This window comes from Ursus arctos, unplaced genomic scaffold, assembly GCF_023065955.2.
Source record: "Ursus arctos isolate Adak ecotype North America unplaced genomic scaffold, UrsArc2.0 scaffold_18, whole genome shotgun sequence".
Taxonomy (NCBI): domain Eukaryota; kingdom Metazoa; phylum Chordata; class Mammalia; order Carnivora; family Ursidae; genus Ursus; species Ursus arctos.
Genome location: NW_026622852.1, coordinates 10093528 through 10112895, shown reverse-complemented (window position 1 = coordinate 10112895; position 19368 = coordinate 10093528). Strand labels below are relative to the sequence as shown.

The window sequence follows — 19368 nt, the reverse complement described above, 5'->3', positions numbered from 1 at the left end:
CTTGTGTAAAATTACTTTTAATAAAGATTTGTTTCTCCAGAGTTCTGAAAAGTCATTTACACCAGTGGTAAATGTAAAGCATTTCTATCGTGTATTTTTTTTTTAATTTAAACTGGCGCTTCAAAAAAATGACAAACATAGGCAATTCAAAATCTATCCTTTAAGGGGTTAGCAACTTCACCCTTAAACCACACTTTTACTTAAGAGAGTTAAAGAAAAAAAAGAACAAAAAATAGGAAAATAAACAGCTCAAATAATTTCAGTAAAAGGTCATCAAATATTTTTCATGTCATATCTACATAGAATGTACTCTACATAGATAATGAAGTCTATATCACATATATAAATTTTTTTTATATTTATTGTATATTTAGACCAAAATCTAGTGCCCACATTTCTAAAATTCCAAATTTTCATACTGCTGAAACTAAAGGACTGGAGGTTCTCATCTTCTTACACTTCCACATAAGTGACTTCTTTTAGTTTGATCAGAGATCTCAAACTCTTTTTCACAAATGAAGACAGCATACATGTTAATATATTGCTAAAGCATATTACAAAAGAGACCCACAAAAATGTCCCTGAAAGGAAAGAAGAAAGGGAGAGAGGGAGGGTGGATAGAAGGAAATCAGATTTGATTTCTGGCAGATATTTTCCTTTCCAAGGATGACTTCAAATAACATGTAACACATCTCAATGAATCTAGAAAAAGTCCTTTATAAAAATAATTTACCTGGTGGGTGCCTGGGTTGCTCAGTCGGTTGAGCGTCCAACTCTTGGTTTTGGCTCAGGTCATAATCTCGGAGTTCTGGGATTGAGCCCCACATTGCGCTCCACGTTCAGCAAGGCGTCTACTTGAGATTCTTTCTCACCCTCTTCCTCTGCACACACACACGTGCTCTGCTCTCTCTCACACTCTCTCTCTAATATAAATAATCTTTAAAAAAATAATTTACCTGTAGAGTTTTCTCTAGTCTGCTTTTTTCTTTCATAAGTAAATCATATTCTCGATTGCAATTTTGAATTATATTATCTCTTTCCTCCAAATCATGTTCAAATCTTCTGCATTCTTCTTTCCACTTCAGCTGGGAAGTCTGGAATGCTTTCTCGATCTCATTTGCTTTTCCTTGAAGTTCTGCATTCTGAGCTATTAAAAATATAAAAGAAAAATAGGTATACTTACAACCACAAATTAAATCCCTAGGAGTTCAAACACCTAGGCATTGAAGTTGATGCCATTCACAGAGTGATCTTAGAACAAAACATTTAACCACTTCACACCAGTCAACTTGAAAAGCTCACTATTCCAGAACAATCTATTCTCTAATTTCCCAATCTCTTCTTCCCTTCCAGACAAAGGTGATTTTGCCATGAAATGCCCAAGTTTAGGTGCACCTCTAGCACCAACTGCAATTCTACATTTCTCCTATTCAAGAAAATAAATCAAATGCTGTGCATTTTTAAAACTATGGGCTACTTTTTAAAAAGACTTACTAGATTACAAATTTTGATATTTGACTATTGGCAAAAAATAAGTTTTGACACACTTACACAAAATTGAGGTTGAAAGTCACTGTTCCAGCCCTTAGAACTCTAGCTATTGACTTCATCAAGGTTAGGCTCAACTCACCTCTCATCCTAGTATAACCTTGACAATAACTAATACCTCTCAACTCACTACGGCTGCTGCTCTATTTCAGCATCTAGAAACGAAGCAATAAAACACGTTACAGGTCTGGCTACATCACCTACCACCTGATTAAATTTCTCTGACTCTCTAACCCTTAGTGGGACTAAAATGCCTCCTAGTTAAGCTTTGTGAAGATAAAATGAGGACATATATACACACACTGGTTAAACAAACCAAAATAGAAAAAAAAAGCCATAGTTAGTATTTTTTTAATTATATTTGTGTTCATTAAAACCACAATGAGATACCGCCTCACATCAGTCAGAATGGCTAAAATTAACAAGTCAGGAAAAAAACAGATGTTGGTGAGGATGCAGAGAAAGGGGAACCCTCTTACACTGTTAGTGGGAATGCAAACTGCTACAGCCACTCTGGAAAACAGTATGGAGGTCCCTCAAAAAGTTAAAAATGGGGGGCGCCTGTGTGGCACAGCGGTTAAGCATCTGCCTTCAGCTCAGGGCGTGATCCCGGCATTATGGGAGTTATGGGATCGAGCCCCACATCAGGCTCCTCTGCTATGAGCCTGCTTCTTCCTCTCCCACTCCCCCTGCTTGTGTTCCCTCTCTCGCTGGCTGTCTCTATCTCTGTCAAATAAATAAATAAAATCTTTAAAAAAAAAAAAAAAAGTTAAAAATGGAACTACCCTACGACCCAGCAATTGCACTACTAGGTATTTATCCAAAGGATACAAACATAGTGATTCAAAGGGACACACGCACCCCACTCTTTACAGCAGCAATATCCAGAATAGCCAAACTATGGAAAGAGCCCAGATGTCCATCGACAGAAGAATGGATAAAGACGATGTGGGTGTGTGGGTGTGTGTGTGTGTGTGTGTGTGTGTGTGTATATATATATATATATATATATATATATATATATATATATAATGGAATATTACTCAGCCATCAAAAGAATGAAGTATTGCCATTTGCAACATGGATGGACCTAGAGGGTATTATGCTAAGTGAAACAAGTCAGTCAGAGAAAGACAAATATCACATGATCTTATTCATATGTGGAATTTAAGAAACAAAACAGAGGAACATAGGGGAAGGGAGGGAAAAATAAAATAAGACGAAATCAGAGAGTTAAGAGACTCTTAACTATAGGAAACAAACTGAGGTTTAGTGGAGGGGGTAGGTGGGGGATGGGGTAACTGGATGATGGGCATTAAGGAGAGCATTTGTGATGAGCACTAGGTGTTATATGCAACTGATGAATCACTAAACTCTTCCTCTGAAACTAAAATAAATAAGTAAACAAACAATGTTTGTGTTTCGAATAGAGCATATGTTCAAAAGGTTCAAAATTCAAAAATATAAAAGGCACAAAAAGTCTCCCCCAATCCAGTTACTCTCTCTACATGATATTACTCCATGGTCTAGCACCCCAGATTGCAGGCAAGAAATTTAAGGCCATTTGATTCCTGTTCCTTTGATTGTGGCCTATTTTTCTTTTGTGTCTTTTGTGTCTTTCCTTTTCTCTTTGAAAAGCTTTAGGATCTTCACTTTGTCTCTATTTTTCTGAAATTGCATAATGCTTTGCCCTCAGGTGGGTCTATTTCTTGTCATAGCAGTGACTATTCAATGGACCCTTTCAATCTGGCAGCTCATAACCTTTAGTTCTGAGATGACTTCTTAAATAATTTCATTGATGATTTATCCCTCCCTCTTTTCTCTCTTATCTCTTCTTTCAATATTACCTATTATTCAAATTGACCCTCAGATTTTCTTGCCTTTTATCTCCTGTTTTTCCACTTTTACTGTTTTACTCTCGTTGCTAGGAGATTTCTTGACCTTCATCTCCCAATGCTTCTATTGACATTATTCATTCCTGATTTCATATTTTTAATTTCTAAGAGCTTTCTCTTTTTTTACAGCATCAGGTTCTTGCATCATGGATAAAATATATTCTCTTTCAGCTCTGAAGATATTAATGCTACTTGTTTGTTAAATCTTCTTTTCCCTGCAGTTTCTGATTCTTCCAAATTACTTTTTTTCTCTCATTTTAGAGGCTCTCCCCAAGCATCTGGTAATTCTTGGTTGTCTTCTCTCAATTAAGGTAACTGTGAAGGTGACACACTCATATAACCACCCATATACCCACCACCTAGATTCTGAACTTGAGGATATAGGGCTGGATAATTGCGGTCCTTCACTGGAGAAGGATCTGGTTGGGCCATTTATCAGGAAACTCCCAGCATCAGTATCATTAGGTTTTTCCTCTTGGTTTGGTCAGATGATCTACGGAAGAGTCTTCTAAGCTCCCACATGGAGTATAGAAATCTGGGTGCTAGCTTTTGGAGAAAAAAATAGAAAAAAGAGGCCGAAAGGAATAGTTTCTCAACATTCAGCATTGAGTATGCCATCTTCCTGTTTTTGCTAGTCTGGAGAACCTGTATTTTATCATCTCCAGAAATTAAACCACCCAACTCCCAGCTCCCACTAGAAAGTGAGAGCAATCCCAGAGTACACTGCTCTTGGGAAGGAGATCTAAGAACCTAATTGCCTCTAAAGCAAAGAGCTTTCATTTAACCCTCTTTATTTTACCTACGACTGCTATTTCGATTCCTAATTCCAGAGGTATCTGGTGCTTCCAGCTCACAAACCTTTTGACTATCTAACAAGTTGTCTGTCAACTGTTTATTTTAAAGAAATTACCAGGTTTTTCCCAAAGTAGTTGTACCATTTACTCTCCCACTTACAAAGTAGAAGAGTTCTAGTTGCTCTACATCCTTACCAACATTTGGTATTGACGGTGTTTCCAATTAGCACCACCTAATAGGTACGTAATAAACAGTCACTGTGGTTTTAATCTGCATTTCTCTGAAGACAAGTGAGGTCAAGTATTTTTCATCTCATTAATGGCTATTCTATCTTCCTCTATAAAGTGTCTGTTGAAATCATTTGACTTTGGGAAAATAACTTCCCATCTTCCCTGGACTTCAACCTCCTCATAATTAAATCAAAGTCATTAACTTGTATATCTAGTGCCTTTCAATTCTTATGTTCATAAGTTCCAAGTAGTGTTGTGGTTATTAAATGCCAGAGGTAATCAAAAATACTTCTGACCAGTGGCAATAACCCAAGACAGCTGGCCGCAACTTGGGCCCAGAACCACTACAGAAACTGCAAGTTAACACTGTTTAGTTCCATGTGGTTAACTAAGAACTTGCATTTTTTCACTTCATCCTTAAAACAACCTAGGTTCAAATGTCACTAAGTAAGTGGTAAAACCAGGATCTAGGTCTAATTCTTCGAATTCATGTTCAACGTTCTCTTAATTAAAACCTGTTGCATACAAGAATGTTCACAGCAACACTGGGGGCGTCTGGCTGGCTTATCAGTGAAGCATGCAATTCTTGATCTCAGGGTTGTGCATTCAAGCCCCACATTGGGTATAGAGATTACTTAAAAGTAAAAGCTTTAAAAAAGGAATGTTCGTAGCAACGTTATTCTTAATAACCAAAAACTGAACATTCCCCAAGTGCCCATTAACATAAATTGATAAATATATGTGGTATGTCACACAGTATAATACTAAACATCACTACCAAGTTCATAAAGAAACCAGACATTAAAGAGAACATATTATATGATTCATTTAATATTAAGTACAAAAAAGAGGCACAATTTATCCTTGTTATTAAAATTCAGGATAGTAGTTATCCATGTGGACGATTTCTGGTAATTTTCCATTCCATGATCTGGGGTGCTTCTTAGGAGTTATACACTTACATTAGGCACATTTCTTTACATATATTACACTTTTTTAAAGATTTTATTTACTTATTTGACAGACAGAGAGAGCACAAGCAGGGAAAGCAGCAGGCAGAGGGAGAAGCAGACTCCTCACCAAGCAGGGAGCCCAATGGGGGGACTCAATTCCAGGACCACAGGATCATGACCTGAGCCGAATGCAGACACTTAACCAACTGAGCCACACAGGTGCCCACATATATTATTCTTAAATAAAAAGATTTTTAAGTGCTCATATGCTACATAACAGAGAGCTTTTGAGGATTAAATTCATAACATTTTACTTTCCTAAGCACAACCGTCTAGCCCTATGGTTCCCAAACCTAGCCAATCAACAAAATCACCTGCAGTCCTTCTTGAACATATAGACTCTCTCAAGCTAGAAATTCTAATTCAGAAACCATGTGACAGGGGGCCTGTGAATGTTTGGTTTTTTGTTTTTTTTTTTTTTAATCTCTATGTGATTCTGCTGATTGATTATTCATGAAACAACTGCTCTACAAATGATTAACAGAATTTTGAACCCCTTTTTCCATACATGCACAACACCAAAAAAATTAATGCCAAGTAGGTGAATGTTCACATGAGTGCTAGAAGACTTTATACACACCCAATAAAGTCTGTCCATCAAAGGCCTACCTCTGACCCTATAGAGTGAACACACGCAACATGAATGATGCTATACAATAAGGTTTAAACCCTAAACACAGGGAAAATGGGATAGTCTTACCGCAGAGTTTTTCTTGGATCCTATGTGCTTCAGCTAACCTTTCTTCAGCAGCCCGTCTCCCGAGACCAGCTTCCTTTCTAACGACAGCCAGGTCATATTCCAGACTTTGTCGCAATGCCTCTCCTTTTTCAACCTCGGATCGCAGCTTGGCAATCTGGCTCTCATAGCTTGCCAGCTAAAAAGAGATTTCGAGATCATGAACCAATATTAAAATATGGCACCAAGATTATGAGATCGTGCACCCAAACATTTAAATGTCTCAGAGAAACATGTTTCTATAATATTGATAAGACAAGAATTTATAAATTTATACTTTTCTAGAAGACTGGAAAAGAAGCACTAGTCTTACCAAATGACACTCATTAGTCTTCTAATTTTAGAGAATCTACTAGAGAGAAAAAAAATGCCAAATGATCTTATAAAGAGAAATTGCAAGTTGTTTGGGTTTTTTTTTTTTTAAGTAGGTTCTATGTCCAACATGGGGCTTGAACTCATGATCCCCAGATCAAGAGTCGCATGCTCTACCAACTGAGCCAGCCAGGCACCCCTTAAAAATTGCAAGTCTTAATCAGAAATAGTAATGCCTAAGAAACACAAAATGGCATACTGTAAGTACTTGAAAACTCATTTTCCCCTCTCCGCTTCCTATTCCTTAATGAATCAAGAAGCAAATTGCATCATAGCATAGTTTGGTAAATATTGTCTATATTATTTCTCTTGATTATGACATTACTGACAGAACATTAAGTAATAAAAGTCCCAATCTTGCAGGGATTTTAATGAATTAATATCTAATTTATCTAATACCTAGACAACTAGATATTTAATAACTAGATCTAATTTATCTAATATCCTTCCATGCGTAATGTGACAGAAGATAAGTCAGAGAGTCAGAACTAAATGATTTATAAAGTCCATTCCCACTCCAAAATTCTATGATCTAATCAGTGATTCACTAAATAATATTAAGCACTTCCTACGTGTCAAGTGCAGTGAAAGATACAAAAACAAACATTACAGAGCCCCTTATCTCAAGTAATGAAATGCTGTAGGAAGGCATATGGGATAAGTTTTATAAGAGAGGTAAAAATGTTACAATAGCTCAAAGAAAAGCAAAATCATTTACTGCTGGTGGTCAAGAAAGAGATGGTGGATAAGAGAGAATGCTAGAAAGCCATCACGAAAAGACAAAAGAATTTCAGAAGAGCAACAACAGAAATTACCATAAGTAGCTGTTAATATGTAGAGTGCAGCAGAATTACACACTTTTCCACATTTAAAGAAAAAAAAGTAATTTTTATTTTTAAAAAATTTTAGTGAAGTAAATGTCTTCAAAATACTTGTGCTTATAAAATAAGAATTTATAAATATCTTTTAATAGTAAAGAAAAAAATCATAGAATCTTAATTAAGTATTCAAGATAACTCATTTTGTTTCAGAATCACTCTATCCCTCCCTGCCCACGGTCTCCCCCTCATAAGACTAATGGTTGTTAACATTTGGGCATTCCCAGGTGTGCCAGTCATTCACCTGTTTGCCCCCAGACCCCCTCCCTACTCTTCTACAGCGATGCTCTGTATTGCAGGAACTACATTTCCCAGTCTCCCTTGACAACCGGCCTCTCGGGTTTGGCCAATAGGAGGCACTTGTGATATACTTATAAGGGCAGAAGTAGCGAACCCAGGGTTGTTCTCCCGCTCCAGATCTACCTTCAGCAGCACCCCTATCTTCCCTGTTGCTTCAGATTCTCTTGGATAGTCCCTCCTGTCAATCAATGAAGACCTCTTCGAAGGTAGAAATGATATACTTTTGCAGTGATCCATGGCATACAGTGGGATCACAATTATTTCAATTATTGTTTGCAGTTTAGAATAAAATGCCAGTTGAGGACAAGCCCTGGGGAGATGAAGTAGCAACTGCACTTAGCCATCAGGACAGCTTTGTTTACTTCAAGACCTGTAGGGTAGGAAGGCTAAATGTGACTATGCTAGAGAACTTACAAAAACAAAACGATAGGGGCGCCTGGGTGGCTCAGTCAGTTAAGCGTCTGCCTTTGGCTCAGGTCATGATCCCGGGATCTCCCTGGATCGAGCCCTGCCTGCTCAGCGGAGAATCTGCTTCTCCCTCTGTCCCTCACCCCGCGCTCTCTCTCTCTCTCTCAAATAAATAAATAAAATCTTAAAAACAAAATGATACATCTCAGAGCTTTAGGATCTCAGTTCAAAATGGTCAGAAAGCCAGAGTTTCTATGTTGACTTTAAAAGAATCTCTCATTCTTTTATTAGCTCCATGGCTGACAAGGCTAAAGACCAGACAGAAAATCTAATTATGGGAACTGTAGAATTACATTACAAGTTGAATGAAGAGTCTCGCCAAGTTTCTAATGTTAAGATAGTATGTATCAGTTGGGCATTAAGTAGGCACGTAGGAGATGGGATGAGGGCTTTTGGAATTAGACAAATCTGAAAATTATAAACTTCCAAATCCATTCTAAACATCCCTTACCAACAAAGGCAGCTTCTCCTCCCTGTCTGAGATAGACTTCCCTTGCTTAAAGACTTACTAGTGAGCACGCCTGAAACAGTTGCCTTGCAAGGGGATTTGCAAGCACACGTCCACCACTCTTTGACACCATAGATCAATTCAGATCTCAGTATACCATAGGAGAAGAAATGCATAATCTGCACCAGTAGAAAACAGATTATGTAGCAAAAAAAAAAAAAAAAAAAAAGCAAAATCTTGCTAATCTTGTAGTAGCAGGAACCTGCAGAACATACATGGGATTGGTTTGGATTTAATAAGCTAGTTCTAACAATTTGCTAGGATGGGGGACTGTAAATTGAACTCAACACCAGCCTACAATTACTTAATAAGGTCAAATGCCAGTACTTTCCTGACATAATATGAAGTCTTAGGAGATGGGTGTGGTTTAATGAGAGCAAACCAAAAACCACCACTTTCCCTAACTACATCCTCTTCAAGAGTGCAAAGGATATTCTTTTCCTAATTAAAATGCTATAAAATACACTGGAATGCACAGCACAAGCATCCTTAGAGAGCTCTGGTAGCTAATCTCCATATACCAGAGATTATAGTCCAAGTGGTAGCAATTAACCATTAGAAACAAGATGAGGACAGTTAACTACAATGGACAGCAGGATTATGGTAGTAATCCTAGCAATCTGACCCCAGGTATTTATGGTGGCATCTAACTGATTATGGTGTAGATGGTATAGAAATTAAAGTGATAGCCTTCTAAAGCAGCTCTGTCCAATATATACATAATACAAGTCTCACGTAACTCTTAATCGCAGGAAACAAATTGAGGGTTCCTGGAGTGGAGGGGGGTGGGAAGGATGGGGTGGCTGGGTGTGGACACTGGGGAGCGTATGTGTTGTGGTGAGCGCTGTGTGTTGTGTAAGACTAATGAATCACAGACCTGTACCCCTGAAACAAATAATACATTATATGTTAATAATAAAAAATAAACGAGGGGCGCCTGGGTGGCACAGCGGTTAAGCGTCTGCCTTCGGCTCAGGGTGTGATCCCGGCGTTGTGGGATCGAGCCCCATGTCAGGCTCCTCCGCTGTGAGCCTGCTTCTTCCTCTCCCACTCCCCCTGCTTGTGTTCCCTCTCTCGCTGGCTGTCTCTATCTGTGTTAAATAAATAAATAAAATCTTTAAAAAAAAAATTAAATTAAAAAAAATAAAAAATATACGAGTCTCGTGTAATTTTAAATTTTCTAGTGGCAACGTTTTTTTTTGTTTGTTTTGTTTTTTTAAAAATTTTATTTATTTATTCGACAGAGATAGAGACAGCCAGCGACAGAGGGAACACGAGCAGGGGGAGTGGGAGAGGAAGAAGCAGGCTCACAGCGGAGGAGCCTGACATGGGGCTCGATCCCACAACGCCGGGATCACGCCCTGAGCCGAAGGCAGACGCCCAACCGCTATGCCACCCAGGCGCCCCTCTAGTGGCAACGTTTTAAAAAGTAAAAAATACATGAAATTAATTTTAATGTCTTTTATTTAACTTAATATAGCCAAGATTATCATTATATCAACATGTAATCGTATGAAAAATTTTTAGTGAAATGTTTTGCATTTTTTGTACCAAGTTTTTGAAATCCAGTATTTTACATTTACAGTACATCTTAATTGAGACTAGTCACATTTCAAGTGCTCAAAAGACACATGTAGCTAATGCCTACCATAATAGAGTAGCCGTTCTAAAGCATTATTTGATCTAAATTAACAAAACAAACTAGAAAAAAACAAAAGATCTCAGTCTGATGAGCAGAATCCTAACTTGAGCCTCCAAAATATCAAGTCCTACCTTTCTATCATTGTAACCTTAGGACCATCTCTAGGAATAAGAACTGCAGCTGCTTTCTGCATAACTGTTTTATGTATATATTCGTGATTTTTTTTTTGGCTCCTCCCCTCTGGCCTCATATGAAGAATGCTGGTAATAGTGACTTTTCAATTAAATTCATGAGGTACCAAATTATAAAAACCTGATGGTGAGGACATGTATCATCTGTGAGATGGATGCAATGACAAGTAAGCCTTTGTGTCCCCCATTTTGGCAAGGGTGGGAGCATCTTTGTATAGAGGCTATTTGAGTTGCAACCTGCAATGTTACGCAGAAACAAGATATTACTCTACAGGGTTACATACAAGCACAGGAGTGATAATAAGGTGTGACGGCCAAGCATGTGCGCATCTGATCTCTGACCCATTCCCCAATGCCTTTCATCTGCTCTACTCTATTATACAATTCCCACACTCCATGCCAAATGGCTCAACTTCCAGTAGTGTCTCTGACAGTAGCTGCATCTCTTTCAAGGTCCAACTCCCCTCCCCTCCCTCTAACATCCCAACACTGAACAGCCGTTACCATGGCTCTTCCTGCCTCCAGACAGCCCCAACTTCAGGACTCTGGTCATCATCTCTTCCCATTGGCCCTCTGGCCTACAGGCGGTGGTGGCTTCCTGCTGTTACCTCCCCATTCTCTATTTAGAGTCCTAGGTCTTCCATCACTTGTACAGCCAATTCCCTCTATGAATGTCCCTCTTTTCCTGATTGGACCATATTTGATTTCTCGAGCTACCTACACAGCTGATAGAAACCTATCCTCTGCTCATGAGGTTTTCTCATTTAAGGGTTCAACACATGAGACAGCAGCAAGATGGGATCTCCCTCCTTTTGAAAACTGGCCTGCATTCTTTAACGTCCTTACACTCAACCAGCTATCTTAGACCCTCCTCTCTCTGGCATCCTCCGTATCTTCCTTCCTGTCCTCTACAGCATGCCTCAGCCTCTCACAGAAAGGTTTTTCACAAGTTTTACGCCATGACCCTCCTTGCAATCTGGCAAAGTCTTCTCAGAATAATGGAATTAAATGCATAAAACAGGATCACAAAAAAAAAATCAAAGTATAAAAACAAACGTGTAAGATAAAAGCAAATCTGTGATGCCATAATGTGTTTGTTGAATAACCCACTAACTAACAAGCGCTATGCACAGGTCTCACAACCAGTGTAACTTCAAGACAGTGACAGGTATAAACAATATTTTGAAACTCACAATAACTGAATTGTGTAACTGTGATTTCTAGTGATGATAAAGTCGAAAGTACTGCTAATACTATGACGGTTTGTTAAAGGAGGGCCAGCTGGGTTAAGCCTTTATAACTGAAAGAAATGCTTAATGAGTTAGAGGTTAATATACATAAAATATAATTTTTCCACATCTAAGTATAGGCATTCCTTGGTGTCTGTGTTTCTAAGGACTCCAGCTTAAGAACTCCTACTCTTAAGAGAACTGGCTAGATCAGTCAAACAATATCTGCAGGTCCTGAAGCCCAAAAAGTTTACTACTTGGTCCTAAGTTTCCAGTACCTTTTGGCTTAAAGAAAGTTATATTGCTCTTCTTTATCCTCTTCCATCCTCATTTCTCTAGAAGATTTTCCTGCTCTATCATCACTGTCTGGGCCAAGGAGATATCTGAATAGCTTCACGTTCTCATGCCCTATTTCACACATCTCTATTACCATGTTCAAATGATTCTAACAACCACTGCAACACTGAAACTCCTGTGGCATTGTCCCATCCCAATCATCCACATCAGTACAACTTGGTCTCATCTAGAGGCAGTGAGTCTTATGAGCAACTCCTCTCTCCATACCCTCTGCCTACTAATAAATCTCAAAAGTAATTTATTTCTAAAACTGTCAAAATTGAGGCTCAGAAAAATTAAGTAATTTATCCAAGAACCTACAACAATAAAATTCCTAGAGATTTTAAATGTATTTATTTTATTTTATTTATTGAGATATAAACTGACATACTGTATTAGTTTCTGGTGCACAACATGATTTCATATTTTGTATATATTGCAAAATGATCACCACAGTAAGTCTAGTTAACATCTATCACCAAACATAATTACAAATTTTTTTCTTGTGATGAGAACTTTTAAGATCAACTCTCTTAGCAACTTTCAAATACACGATATAGTATTATTAACTCTAATCACCATGCTGTGTATTACAACCCCATGACTTGTTTATTTTATAATTGGAAGTTTATACCTTTTGACCCCCTTCACCCATTTTGCCCAACCCCTACTCCCAACCTCTGACAACCACCAATTTGTTTTCTGTATCTATGAGCTTGGGTTTTGGTTTTTTATTTTTAGATTCCACATATGAGATCATACTGTATTTATCTTTCTCTGTATGACTTATTTCACTTAGCATAATGCCCTCAAAGCCCATCCATGTTGTCGCGAATGGCAAGATTTCATTCTTTTTTATGGTTGAAAAATAGTCCACCGTGTGTGTGTGTGTGTACATACACACTATATTTTCTGTATCCATTCATGCAATAATGGACATAGATTTTATTTTTTTAAGATTTTATTTTTAGGGGCTCCTGGGTGGCACAGTCATTAAGCATCTGCCTTCAGCTCAGGGCGTGATCCCGGCGTTATGGGATCGAGCCCCACATCAGGCTCCTCCGCTATGAGCCTGCTTCTTCCTCTCCCACTCCCCCTGCTTGTGTTCCCTCTCTCGCTGGCTGTCTCTATCTCTGTCAAATAAATAAATAAAATCTTTAAAAAAAAAAAAAAAAGATTTTATTTTTAAGTAATCTCTACACCTAATGTGAGGCTTGAACTCACAACTCTGAGATCAAGAGTCACAGGCTCTACTGACTGAGCAAGCCAGGCGGCCCCAGATTTTAAAGATATTTTATGCCAGTCACCAGTATGATGTGTATTAACATTAGAAATATCTAATAAAGCAAATATATGGCCTTAGTTTTTAGATAGTTTCATTCTTCCCTGCACTGCTTTATAATTGACATATTTAGAGATTATATGACTTAAAAAACTGTTATATAATACAAGTAAAATCATCGAAGCAAATGACTGAAACAATATGAATAGTAACATGAAACTGGAGTTGAACCAATTACAACTGCCTATTGCGAGAAAATTATCATTCTTCCCTGAAATAGTTTCCTATCTCTTTAATGTGAACACATATTTCAAAACATTTTGATCAAACAAGAGAGGAGAGCGTGGTCTAAGAACTCTGACGACAACTGCAAATATATGTGAAAGAATATAGATGAATGATTATCACAATATAATTATTCCCAAGCAAAATGCATATTTGGTTTTAAAAAATAAGTTTTGAAATTATAAACAATTAACATACATTTAACAAACATCACTTTATATTCACTGTAATATTACAATGTCAATAAAAGCAATTACTGCAATAACCCTTTAAAATTACCTCAACTGCCACTAAAAGTACGAATAAAACAGTCACATAGTCGTTGCTTGCTATTTTAATGAGAAGCTCCTGTTCCTTAGACAATCTGAAAAAAAGTCATTTTTTATTCAACACATAGCCACTGAGGACCTACTATGTGCCAGGAAGAACCATGAGAGATACAGGGACGAAGCATGGTTGTTGCTTTCAGCTCTCAGGAAGCTTATGGAATAATGAAGAGCAGGTAAGCAGGAAATAAATGTTTGGCTCTAAAATACCTGTAACAGCACCACGTTATAGGAGAGCAAAAAAAAGGAGTCATTCATTTCACCTAGGGGGGCTTTAAAAGGTTTCCTGCCAGGACAGCATCAGAATTCAGCAAAAAAAGGAAGGAAAATACACTGTTTATGCTTAAACGTCAATAAATTACGGCCACTATTACAGAGCACAGGCACTTTACAAATTTTATTTCCCTTAGTTATCACAACAACCCTTTGGCACCAGCATTTCACAGTGAGAAAACAATGATGTACAGGATAAATAACTTGCCCAAGGTCACATTATCTTGTAAGTGGAAGGGCCAAGAATGAGTCCAGATTTGTGTAACTTGATACTCTTCCCACCACACCCGGCTGCCTAAACTGCACGTAAAGAGTAAGATTTAAACAGAGGAAAAAGAGAAAACAGAGAAAAAACATAGCTGACAGAAGTGATAGAAACAGATAATTCATGAATTATTTTAGAGGAAAAGAGAGCTACTACCCTTGGAATATATACACATACCAGGAAATATATATATGTATACATATATACACATAGTAATAAAAGATACGATGATATAATAAAACAAAAAGAAACTAGAATAATTTATGAATTACACTATGACTAAAAATTCCATACTCAGGGGCGCGTGGGTGGCTCAGTTGGTTGAGCAGTTGACTCTTGATTTCAGTTCAGGTCATAATCTCAGGTCCTGGGATCAAGCCCCTCATCAGGCTCCCCGCTCAGTGGGGAGTCTGCTTGGGGATTCTCTCTCTCTCTCTCTCCCTCTCCTTCTTCCCCTCTCCCCCCTTTCTCCAAAATCAATAAATAAATCTTTAAAAAAAAAATCCATACTCAAATCTACTTAAGATTGAGCCATAAAGAACCTAAATTAAAATTTCAAAAATGTCTAATTTACAAATCCTGTAGTCACTAAAGGCATTCATCAGTTACTTTTTTATCACGTTTAACCCATTAATTAAAATAAATGTAAGACAACATACAATATAATAATTCATTAAACTTCTCTTTAACACTTCTATACAGTTCCACTATATTAAAAAAAAAGTTTTCTTTATTATAATTTCCTTTTTAAGCTCAAGAATGTCATGGTGATGTTAAACGTGGAGTCTGTAATATGAAATGAATCGAAAATAACCAAATTCTACTTTTAACATTATTTGAAAGAAAAAAATTCTACCTCTGCATTGTGTTTAGTTGTTATTTCTAATTTTTCTTTCTTAGCCCGATGGAGTTTCTTTCTGAGATCAGCAGTTATGTCCAAGTCTGTTTCACTTTTAAACATTTGTTTTACATCAGATGAGGCATTCTTCAACCTATAAAATGAGATAAAAAAACATAATTCTCACTAAGTCTATTTCTGGTATTTCTAATAACTTATTTTTCAGAAATCACAAGGAACATGATATGGTCTTTGCCCTAAAGAAACTTACAAGCTAGTAAAAGATGTCGATTGCAAAAGCGAGGTAGAAATACGAAGTAGTGTATGGCCAGAAACAAACTACCGTTTCGTGATGGTACTTAAAGAATGATCCTATCACAAGCTGTGTACTTCTGTTTTGTTTTTAAGATTTTATTTACTTATTTGAGTGAGAGGGAGACAGAGATAGTGAGAGAGAGCACAAGCAGGGAGGAGAGGGAGAAGCAGCCCTCCCTCTGAGCAGGGAGCCAGAGCCGAAGGCAGACGCTTAAATGACTGAGCCACCAAGGGGCCCCACATACTGCATAGTTTTGGAAAAACTTGAGTGCTTTTTACCTTTTTATGTACTATATTTTATTTATGGCAAATGTAATAAATACATATTGCAAAAAGAAAAAGCATGAGTGACAGAATATAGATTCAGGCTTAAAAACAGCACACTAGGGGCGCCTGGGTGGAGCAGTAGGTTGAAATTCTGACTCTTGGTTTCGCCTCAGGGGTGATCTCGGCATCATGAAATCAAGCCCCACGATGGGCTCTGAGCTGGGCACAGAGTCTGCTTGGGATTCTCGCTCCCTCTGCCCCACCCCCTGCTCTCGCTCTCCCTCTCTCTCTAAAACAAATACACAAACCTTTAAAAAAAATAAAATAAAAGAAAGAAACAGCAGACTAAAGCACTCCCTCTCCAAAATTAAAAATTTAATGAAAGTTATCACCAAAGAGAATTTAGAGATAAAAATCCAAAAGCAGGAAGAGCACAGAAGAGCAATAGCAATAAAATATTAGAAGCTGGAAACCAGGTGGGTGAGTGGTAACTGATTTACATAAGAGAACTGGATTTAAAGCCAAATTTGGGAAAAGCAACCTGATTTACACCCAAAGCTCAATTAATTGACAACAGCCTTGAAAGTGGGGTAAAAGTAGAGCAGAAAACAAGATAATAGGTTGAAAGTCTGCCAAAGAAATGAGATCCTCAGATCCTCTACCCTATATATCACCCAGCTGGGTACCGTCTCTCTCACTCTGGCAGAACACTAGGCAAGGGTTTGTTCCCTGGAGAGGATAAAAACAGAAGGTCTGTGGATTAGAGACATCAGATACAAATGGTATAAGACCCTATAACAAAACAGGAGACTCAAGTCAGAAATTATGTAATAAGTGAAAGCCCTGGTCTTCTAAAACATCTCGTCTGCCAGAACAATGGCAGCCAAGCAGAGAACGGAAGGTAAAAACCAGCAAGGTGAAAAAGACCTAAAGATGCTGATGCTAGGGATTCTCTAACAGACACCTTAACTACGTCACCCTATAGAGAATGCCATGAACACAAAGCCTTACACAAAGAGCTTCCAAACAGCTTGGTAGGCCCCTACTTTCAAATGAAAACAGTGAGCTAAGGATCACCAAAATTAGGAAACAAGAGTTAGAAAGACAGAGACCAAATTGGGGGACAGAGGGGAAGAACCCTCAAAGATTATGCAGGGAAAGGGGAATTTTAAAAAGAGGAGAAAAAAATACCTTCAGAAAAATAAGAGAAGAAATAACATCCATAAAACAAAAACTCCATGTGATAAAAAATGAAATGTTCAGAGAAAACAAAACAAAACAAAAAAAGGACTCTTGGAAATCAAAACACAAAGGAATGAAAAGCTAAATAAGTAAATGTAAAAAAAAAAAAAAAAAAAAATCTCCTGGATGCCCGAAAAAGTTCCAAGGGAAAATAATATCCATTTAGAATTGTATGCCCAACAAGTTACAAGGGAATGAGAAAGACTATTTCAGACCTACAAGACACCAAAACATTTACCTCCCATGAACTTTCTCAAGAGGACCTAAATGGTGAAAGAGAAAGACATGGGATCCCGAAAGTAGGGTGTTCAAGACAGACAAAACAGCAACACGATTTCCAGGGTAGTGAAGAAAGGAGCAGCAGGTGACAATTGTGCCGCTGTGGCAAAAGCACAGCACCTAAAGGGCAATCCGTCCCAGCTGGACTACTGGACTGGCCAAAGCCTCCAGGAGCGACTTCCTGAAGAGGAGGCAAACAGAAGACAACAGAATGTTTCAGGGGGATGGGTGAAATCGGTGAAGGGGATTAAGAATACAAGTAATGGGGGCACCTAGGCAGCGCAGTCGTTAAGCGCTGTGATCAGTCCCACATCAGGCTCCTCCGCTGGGAGCCTGCTTCTTCCTCTCTCACTCCCCCTGCTGTGTTCCCTCTCTCGCTGGCTGTCTCTCTGTCACATAAATAAATAAAATCTTTAAAAAAAAAAAAAAAAAGAATACAAGTAATGTATAGAATTGCTGACTCACTCTATTGTACATCTGAAACTAATATAACACTGTATGCTAACTCTACTGGACTTACAATCAAGGATAAACCCAGAATACTTCGACTATCTGAACATATTGAGAGATTTATGCCACTTGGTTGGAGTATGAAGCTGAATTCTTGATAAATTCATAGAAATTAGGCAAACTAAGCAATCAATGAAACAATTATCAAATCCAAAGGAAACAATGTACAAGACAAAAAAAAGTTACTAAATACTACTACATGGCTCAACTGGATTTTCAAAATTATAATAATGTAAACATGGAAAACTAAATATAGAGAGGACAGTAAAAGGAGGCAAGCACGAACAAAAAATAAATTTTGATCTTTTGTAAAGTGGGCAGTCAGTAGGTAACAGCTAAACCTGAAAAATCACACAGCAATATTAAAAAAAAATTTTAAAGCTTTAGATTTTAAAAATCATTTCAGAATATGGTGACAGTGCTGGCTTTGGCAGCACATATACTAAAATTGGAACAATACAGAGATGAGCTTGGCCCCTGCACAAGTATAGTGACAGATGGCAGCTACACTTTTCATGAGCAGAGCATAACACAGACTTGTTGAATCACTATCTTGTACTGAAATTAATGTATCATTGTGTGTCAACTATATTTCAATACAAAAAAATACAAAATTTTAAATAAATTAAAAATGATTTTTTAAAATAAAAATCATCTCAGAGACTTGAGAATGATTGCTTCTAGAGATCAAGAGGGTGATTTGTCACAAGCAAATTAGTACTGCTATTTTTCCTAATAGCAGTGAGTAAGCCTTGTAGAACCAGGAGATTCTTTCAATAACGTACTTAGGTAACTTTAATTTTTTTTTTAAATAAGACTAAAATAAAACAACACAGAGAATCACTGAAATCAAAATTTGGTTCTTTAAAAAGATCAACAAACTTGCTAAACTTGTTGCTAGATTGACAAAAAAAAAAAAGATTCAAATTATAAAAATAAAGAATGACAGAGGGAATGACACTACCAACCTAGAAGGAATATTATAACACTATGAACAACTATATGCCAACAAGTTAGACAATGTAGATCAAATGGAAAAATTCCTAGAAAAACTGACATTATCAAAACTAACCCCAAAAGAAACAAAATCTGAATAGACCCATAACAGTTAAAGATATTGAATTAATAATTTTAAAAATCTAAACACGAAGAAAGCTCAAGTCCAGATGGCTTCCCTAATAAACTCTACTGAACATTTTAAAAAGAAATAATATCAATCCTCACTTTAGAGGAGATAGAAACAGTTCCCAGATCATTCTATTAACCCAGATTACCTAAGATCAAAGTGAGTCAGCTATCACAAGAAAGGAAAACTACAGACCAATATCGCTCGTGAATGGAAATA

The 19368-nt window shown here is 37.4% G+C and overlaps 1 protein-coding gene and 1 pseudogene across 3 annotated transcripts in view; one reads left to right on the top strand and one right to left on the bottom strand.

Annotated features, from left to right (window-relative positions):
- Positions 1–19368, bottom strand: part of CCDC171 (coiled-coil domain containing 171) — a 300691-nt gene that overhangs the window by 269895 nt on the left and 11428 nt on the right. For 2 of the 3 annotated variants that reach the window (XM_048223031.2, XM_057313447.1), the window contains exons 3-5: positions 15429–15564; positions 6182–6356; positions 957–1147 (exon numbers count right to left, since the gene is read on the bottom strand). In XM_048223031.2, coding sequence (XP_048078988.1) covers positions 957–1147; positions 6182–6356; positions 15429–15564 — 502 coding nt within the window. Of the gene's footprint in view, positions 1–956; positions 1148–3799; positions 5154–6181; positions 6357–15428; positions 15565–19368 lie in introns of those variants that run through there. The other variant, XM_026506501.4, reaches the window with a different exon arrangement.
- On the top strand, positions 18442–18537 carry LOC113260688 (U6 spliceosomal RNA; annotated as a pseudogene).